The 7,586-nt window shown below is 48.3% G+C and overlaps 1 protein-coding gene across 1 annotated transcript; it reads right to left on the minus strand.

Moving 5' to 3' along the window:
• Positions 1 to 1,352: 1,352 nt before the first annotated feature.
• CSRNP1 (cysteine-serine-rich nuclear protein 1) lies at positions 1,353 to 7,033 on the minus strand. Its single transcript, XM_010561069.1, has 4 exons — positions 6,862 to 7,033; positions 4,232 to 4,491; positions 3,565 to 3,861; positions 1,353 to 2,405 (listed from the first exon to the last, which is right to left on the minus strand). The coding sequence occupies exons 1-4, from the start codon at positions 7,031 to 7,033 to the stop codon at positions 1,422 to 1,424; spliced, it is 1,713 nt and encodes a 570-aa protein (XP_010559371.1). The 3' UTR covers positions 1,353 to 1,421.
• Between the last annotated feature and the right edge of the window lie 553 nt (positions 7,034 to 7,586).

The raw sequence follows: 7,586 nt of genomic DNA on the forward strand, positions 1-7,586 counted from the left end.
TTGTCAGCTTTGTTTTCAGGCATTACTTTTTCTTCCCTCTAAAACCGTATTCAAAGGATAAATAACCCAATAACCTTCATATCCATCTATTTCACTTGATTTACCAATTTACCTATATAAAAAAAAATAATAGTACAAACAGTCTGACCCACTATATTTTGGAGCTGTGACACCCTCGACGTTGGGGAGTCCTAAGGAGCACTTGCTGAGGAGCATGAGCACAGAGCTGCTGCTCTGGCTTTGCTCTCCCAAAGCCCCCCCAGGGCTGCAAAGGTCCTTCTCGTTACATCCCCCCACCGCTACTAACAGTTCCTCTGCATATTCAGGCACCATAATTGATCGGGAAAGATCTCATGGCCAAATCCTAAGGAAATTAAATAAATTATAAAATAATTTATGAAAAGGGTTTTTGGGGTTTTTTGCTTAAACACAGCTAGTTCATGTTATTTCTTGAATAGTTGAAGGTTTTGCTTGTTTTGCTCTCCACAGCAATATTATGGAGACCAGACACCATCATCCTGACTATTAGATGGCTGACAGAAGCCAAAGGATGTTGCACAAATGTTTCCCCTGTGTCCCCCCTCCCACCCACTTGCGTTCAGCTCTTTTAGAAATGTGAAATGAGGACCAAACAGCCAACATCCTTCAGACTTAGAAAAAACAGGGTCTTCTTTAAGGATGGGTGCTGCTGAAGACCTTATTGCCCTTCCAGGTCATTGATAAACCACAGTGCTATTCATGTACTACAGGTAGAAAATAAATAAATACAGATATATTATGCAAAAAAATATGATTGTACACATAATACATCTGAGGTATTACCAATTTAAATAAGGTTTCATGCTAGTTCAAGCTTCGGTGGCTAGTTAAATTCTGGAATTTGCAATAAATAGATGAAGAATGATTATGTATATAGTGTATGGATCTCTTCTGTAAACCTTGTCCGATTTAAACATAAGAGCGTGTTGGGCTAACTCTTACGCAAACCACAAATTTTCACAATAAATACAGCTTCAAAAAGATGTCTTAAAAAGTTCCTGCAACACTGAAATGTTTCTAGAAGGGGCTGTACGTACGACTGGCAACGTTAGCAAGGAGCATTTCTCAACAGGTCTTTTCATACAAAACACAAGGAAATTAATACATGAAAGTCTTTCTCCCTCCCTCCCCACCCTACCCCATCATGAAAGTTTAGAAATTTTTGCACAAACAGCGAGAGAACTGATTGTAGCTGCAGTATGTCAAAACGTCCACGTTCTATAAAGACCAAAAATAGTTTGTTTGCTTAGAAAGTCTTTTTTTTTGTTTTTTTCCTCCTTATTTTTGAGTAGCGCATCATCCTTTCTGTGAAAGTTTGCCCATCAGACTGCTTCGGTTTTCCTTTCGGCACTGGTCCTTGCCGCCTGAGCCACATGGGCATTTCACACTTTCACCGTCTCCATCAACGATGACTTGATGGCATCCTCCAAAAGTTGATTGTCTGTGAAAGGGGCCGGGGTTTCAGGGACGGATTCGGACAAGCCAATGAGGGACTCCAAGAAACAGGAGCCCTGATCTCCGGCTTGCGGGAAGCTGGGGAAATTAGGCAACTGAAACTGTAACGCTGAGAAGTTATCAAGGTTCTCATACTCCTTTAAGGAGTTGTAAAGGGGTCCCAAGTTATAGTCCGAGAAGGACTGGAAGAAATCCAAGGAGTCAGAGGAAAGGCTGAGGTCGGCGTAGCTCTTGGAGCAGGCCTCAGCCGGGGATGAGGCGCAGCACGACAGCCCATCGCACCGCGCATGGGCAGCGTCCTCCAGCAAACCCCCGCCGTCCTGGTTGGCGTTCTCGTCCAGGCACTCGGAGAGGTGGGACAAGTGGCCGGGGACAGGCTTGGCCTCGCCGCCGTGGTCCTCGATGAAGAAGTCGGCAGTGTGGAAGCAGCTTAGGTCATCCTGGCCACGGCCACCCTCTTCCTCAGCATCCGAGTCGTTGAAGTGGAGGATGCGCGCCAAGCCGTCGTCGTCCACGTCCGACTGGGATTTGTCGGAGGGGAGGCTCTCGTAGGGCTCCTCCAGGTCCTCGCTGGGGTGGGAGGAGATGGAGGAGTCCGTCATGTCGCTGCTGCAGCTGTTCTCCCCCAGAGCCTCCAGGTCAGGGCTGAACTGGAAGGCGGGTGCCAGCGGCACCGCACGCTCCTCCAAGGATCCCTTACCCGTCGCACATCCCAAGGGCGGGAGCCGCTCCCGAAAAGGGGGCTCAGCCTCCGCCACCTTCTCGCTGCTCTGCTGCTGCTTCTCCAGCTCCAGCTTCATGATGGTGTGGATGAAGTGGGTCTGCACGCGGGCCTGGTTGAACTCGATCCTGCCCTCGGTGTTGCCGCAGCCGTCCTTGGTGCAGCCGCAGGGGAAGGAGGTGTGATCCATCTGGCACGGGGAGAAGCAGAGGCGGAGGGTTAGAACTGAACCCGGCAGCACAAAATCGCCAACACTCGCGACTCACCTGCCCTGAGAAACCAAGTAACAGCTGAGGGGTTTAAAAAAAGACTAAAAAAAAAAAAAAAAAAAAAAGGACACCCTGCTCTTTTGAAGGGTTGTCATAAAAACGTTGGATTTCAGTACAACTGAAGAAAGTTAAAAGGTTCCAAAAAAAGCAAAATATAATGCTCCAAAAGGAGACATAAGGGGGCAAACATGAATTTTTATATATTACATCATGATATTTAATACCTGATCCATATCATGAGCTTCTGCCCCTTGCCAAGAGGACAAATTGCTCAACAGGCGTCTGTGGCACCTTTATGTCCCTGTTAGCAGCAGCCACTAGAGGGGAGCTGTGACACACACATGGAGCATCCGTCAGCCTGTGTGCACCCACCTGCCTGTGCACGCTCACCCTACACCATCCCCAGCCTGCAACCATGGCATTGAGGGAGTGAGCAGCACCCAGAATAGGTAATATGCCTCCCCAAACACAGCCAGGCAGGCACCCATAAAAAATAAAATATAAAAATATAATAAGCTAATTGAATATGGAAGGATTATCCCACTTTGCAGGTGGTCTGCACAGCTAGCTGTGGGATGACACTCAGCTGAGACTCCCACGTTTGCCTGAGCGCACTGGGAGTTGTGACACACACCAAGGGAAAATAAAATTAAAAATAAAAACAGGGGGAGGAGGAGAAATTGCAGTCTGGCATGGGGAGCAAGAAGCTTTCATTTACGAAGACATTCCCACGTGGCCTATCTCCAACAGGAGACCGAGCAGGTACAGGTCTCGTGGGAACGGATGGGGCAGGTGCATTCACGCTGCAGGCTCAGACACATCCCCACGGCTGCAGCAGCAGTGCAGGGACGGCTGCACGTGTGATTTGGGAAGTGGACGCTTTCAAGCAGCGTCTGCCTCGCAGCCTGGGGAGCATCTCCAAGAGCTTTTCTCGCCTGCTTCGCTCCGAGCGCAGGTGGGAACGCATGCATTTTACAGGCTGTCCTAACTCTGTCCTGCTTGCTCAAACCCTCCCTGCTTTAACATACACATCAGCTGGAGCCACGGCTTTTCCCCCATGCCCAGAGGCAAAGGCAGTACCTGACATTTAATGCCTGCCAAGCTGCAGCTGCAGGTCTCCGGGTCGCAGACCTCCCGGCAGTCACAGCCGCAGTCCTCCCGGGACAGGCGGATGTTGTGCAGCTCCCGCTTCTCTTCCTTGTCGATCTTCTTCACCCCCACGGCTTTCAGCAGCGCGCGTCTCTTCTTGGCGGGGTAGGGCTGGAGGAAGAAGCCATCCTCCAGGTCCACGTTGCTGACGTCAATGTCATCATCAGAGATGTCTTCGATGGTGAGCTGGTTGGCCTCCTCCGACTCCTTCGTGCCATTCATGGTTAGCTAAGGGCAACAAATGGGCAAACCATTAGGGACTTGTAGGGGACACAGAGCCATCAGCACCCCCAGGTCAGGAGAAACAAGAAAGAAAAGATCTGCCCCCCATGGTGGCCGACCCCACGACCAACATCTGTGTCAGAGCCCCCAAAGACCTGACAGACACCCGACACGCAGAGTTCAGTGTCTTTTCCATCACTTTGCGAAGGTGAAGAACTGAGCTGAAAATCCCACACCAGAGCCTGTGTTTTTTGGAGACCTAAACAGGGTTAAGGACTGATGCCCCCAGGTCTCAGAGAGGCTCCTACTAAAAACTGGCCATTAACTAATGACATCCACCAGCTCCTCACCAACCCAGCCCCATGCTCCTACTCACTTTCCATTTCAACGCTTCCAACTTCTCCTCTTTTAATTTCTCTTCGAGTTTCTCCCGACGAACGTTTTCCTGCTCCTTTGAAAACTCCGCTAGCGTGAACTGCCGGGAGGAGCTGTGTTTGCTCACCATCCCCAGCGTACAGCCCCCACGACTAGGCACGCTCGTGAACCCCTGGCAGCGTGGGAAGTAAAACACAGTGACCCGGTCAAACTCCACATTGTTCTTCTTTAGTCGCTTGGATTTCTTCAAGATAGACGTGGCTAAAAATGGGGGAAGAAAAAAAAAGCACAAAGTCAGTACTGCCATCCTGCAGACAGGACAGAAATATTACAAACAGGCTGTAAATACTAGAAACAGGCAGGACTTGAAATTACTCTCTCAACAGGGACGTGATGGGACAAGGGTGCAACATCGCTAGACGGCTTCTGGTGTTTTAGGATCTAATACTTCAAAGGTGGGATGAGGATGGAGAGGAAACTAAGCCAAGTCCCGATGCGTCGGAGTCACTGATCAGATTCACCCTAAGAAACGGCTGCTGCTTCTCCTTCCCGCTTGACTTCCTTCAGGAAGCATGTATTTGCTTATTCTTTACGTGCAGCAGAGCATAACGAACAAGCAACAAACCATCCTACACGCCTGTCTTGCTCTAAACCCAAGCACCCTGCCCCACATTCAGGAGCTTATGGTCTGCTCCCAGGATGCCGGAGCACTGACACTCCAGCGCTGTGTGGCTCCAGCTTTTGTGGCAGGGCAGAAAATAGCCAAAATGGCTGTTTTTCTGGTACTTCCTTTCACCATCCACTGGGAGGAACTATGAATCTATAGTTTATTCTCAAGAGACTCATTTGAGAGCAGCTGCAAAGATGTTAATCTTTACGCAGGTGATCCCAGGGTAAACATGGCAATACATGACTCTGGTTTATCTTAAACTGCTGAAACATGCTACACACCATTTAAAACAGAGCCTCTCCAGAGATACCTGGTTCTGCACATTTGCACGTGCAAACGTAGCAGAGGTGGACTAATTAGCCAGGGCAGTGTCACAGTAAGTGAGTTTCCACGAATGTAGCTGGCCATGAAAAGCAAAGCGAAAGGCAGTGATACTGGGTTACAGAGCTGCTTTTTGTGCAGCGTGAGCTTGTCAGGAACGAGAGTCAGCTATGCACAGATTCGGTGGTGAGGTTTTTTGGTCCCATTCTCTGCTGGGGCATGGATGCCTTGGTTGCCACCATGGAGAATATGGGAAAAAAATAACCCAGAAAGGATGGGTGACTCCTGCAGAGCTGGGATCCGAGCCCTGCTCTTGGGATGGCAGTGCTGCAGGCAGCCCTACTGCAGGGAGCCAACCAAAAGGACTGCCGAAAACCCGAGGGGCTCGGCTGGTTTGGCTGGCCCCGGCGGCTAGGAAAGTGTAAGAACGGACAGTTAGCTGCACCCATGTTTCACAAGTCTCACTTGCCAAAATATAGCATTTCAGTTTCATATGAAAAAAAAAAAAAAGCGTTCACCCAGCTGCGTCAGCAGCTTCTGCTAAATAGCTGGGGGTTTCACACTGGGCTCTGCAGTTGCTTTGATGATATCTTTGCACTGCGCGTTGCATTTTCATAATAACCTTGACTCAATCATCTAAAACATTAGCTCTTTATCAAAAGGCAAGTTAACCACCACGATCATCTATCAGCTGAGCTGCTGCACTTTGGCATTTGCTCCTCTCTCCCTGCACCCCTCCTCCGAAATTGTTTTCCCATTCCTGACCCTTTTCCAATTGAGCCAGAGAATACAAAAAGTTCATTGTTTTGTCACAAAACCTGGGAAGACAAGCAAGAATGAGACTCTTTATTATTACAAGACTTCTAAAGCCTTTTCAGACCACTGCGTGTTTGTGTATGTCTGCTAAGTAGACCTTAACTGCTATATACAGTGGGTGTTCAGTATAATTTACTAGGTTGGACTATTTCTCCTCCATGAAGATGGTCCCCTATTGTATTTTTTATTTTTCCCTTCACATGGCAGATAAAGGATTTTACAACCTTGTCTTCTGTGTGTTTTCCTAAAAGCTCTCAAAACTGATATTGCTGGGAAAACAAAATAGCATTTATCTGTACTAACAGCGGAGGCAATGTCAAACGTGTCATGCTCTTTGGCAAAGTACCCAACTTATGTAGGAAACAAGCTCTGAAACGGTAATTACCATACTGGTTAATCATTTTTAAAAACCAGTGTTAGGGGCCTTGCTGTCTGTTTAGTTTTTGCCTATGGAATAGCTTGACAGCTATTGATTGAGGGATGGTGGGATGGTCCTACAGCACTGGCTTGGAGGCACCTGCATGCCTCTGCACACCCAGGTCCTTGGGTTTCTATTCCTGGAAATCTGGACTTCAGCAAAAACATTATAAAGGAATGATAAATGCTGGGAGGAAGGGCTGAGGAAGACTACCCTGAGGATGGTGGCCAATTATAAGATGAAGATCAATTGGTGTAACGACAGGGAGCTGGTGTTACGGCCGCTTTCACTCATAAAGATGTGCTTCAAGGGGGTCTCTGCATGGTGACGACCCACCACCACACTACAAAAAACCCCACGCAGAGGCATGGCTGATCCCAGGAAAGGGGCTGCCGGAGATACTCACGGGTGAAGCTGGGCGTTAAGGCAGAGCTGGGCTTGGGCTCTCCATGGGAGCTCTCCTCGTCCGACTCCCAGCCCGAAGACGCTGAGGAGGAGAGGGGGGAGCAGGAGGAGGAGGAGCAGTAGGTACTGTCATCCCCCAGCTCTTCATACTTCCTTTTCAATACTCCGCTCATGATGACGCCGTATTTTTCATACAACTAGAAAACAAAGGAGAAAAGCAAAATAAAGCGGGGGAAATATTGGCAGTTTCTGGTGATGAGCAGGATGGCTTTAACCCCCAGCAAGGCTTCTCTGCCAGGTCCACCTGGCCACGCAGGTTATGATTCCCAAAAAGTGCTCCCCTGCAAAAAACACACCTTACTACCCTCGCTGTGCACACCTGCTGACTCTCTCTCCCATTTTACGACGCTGCAGAAAAACCGACTACCGCAGACAACAAACTGTCCGGAAACCAATTCAATCAACACAAATGTTATCAAACAATAAGTATTACATTTTGCTTACTAATTCTTTTATGTTAACTCCTTACCCAGATCGCTTTCTATGCAGTTACAGCTTTAACGTCTTGCTAATTACAAAAATAAGCCAGTTTGCAGAGAACAATCTGTTGGCATGATTTACTTGCTACAGCCCCCTGGGGAAACAGACTTATTAAATGAAGCACTGAAATACAAATATATCAACTGTGAAGAACAGCCCTTCTCCTCACGGTGCCTTTCATAGTCA

Source organism: Haliaeetus leucocephalus, unplaced genomic scaffold (genome assembly GCF_000737465.1).
Source record: "Haliaeetus leucocephalus isolate CR32 unplaced genomic scaffold, Haliaeetus_leucocephalus-4.0 Scaffold0, whole genome shotgun sequence".
NCBI classification, from domain to species: domain Eukaryota; kingdom Metazoa; phylum Chordata; class Aves; order Accipitriformes; family Accipitridae; genus Haliaeetus; species Haliaeetus leucocephalus.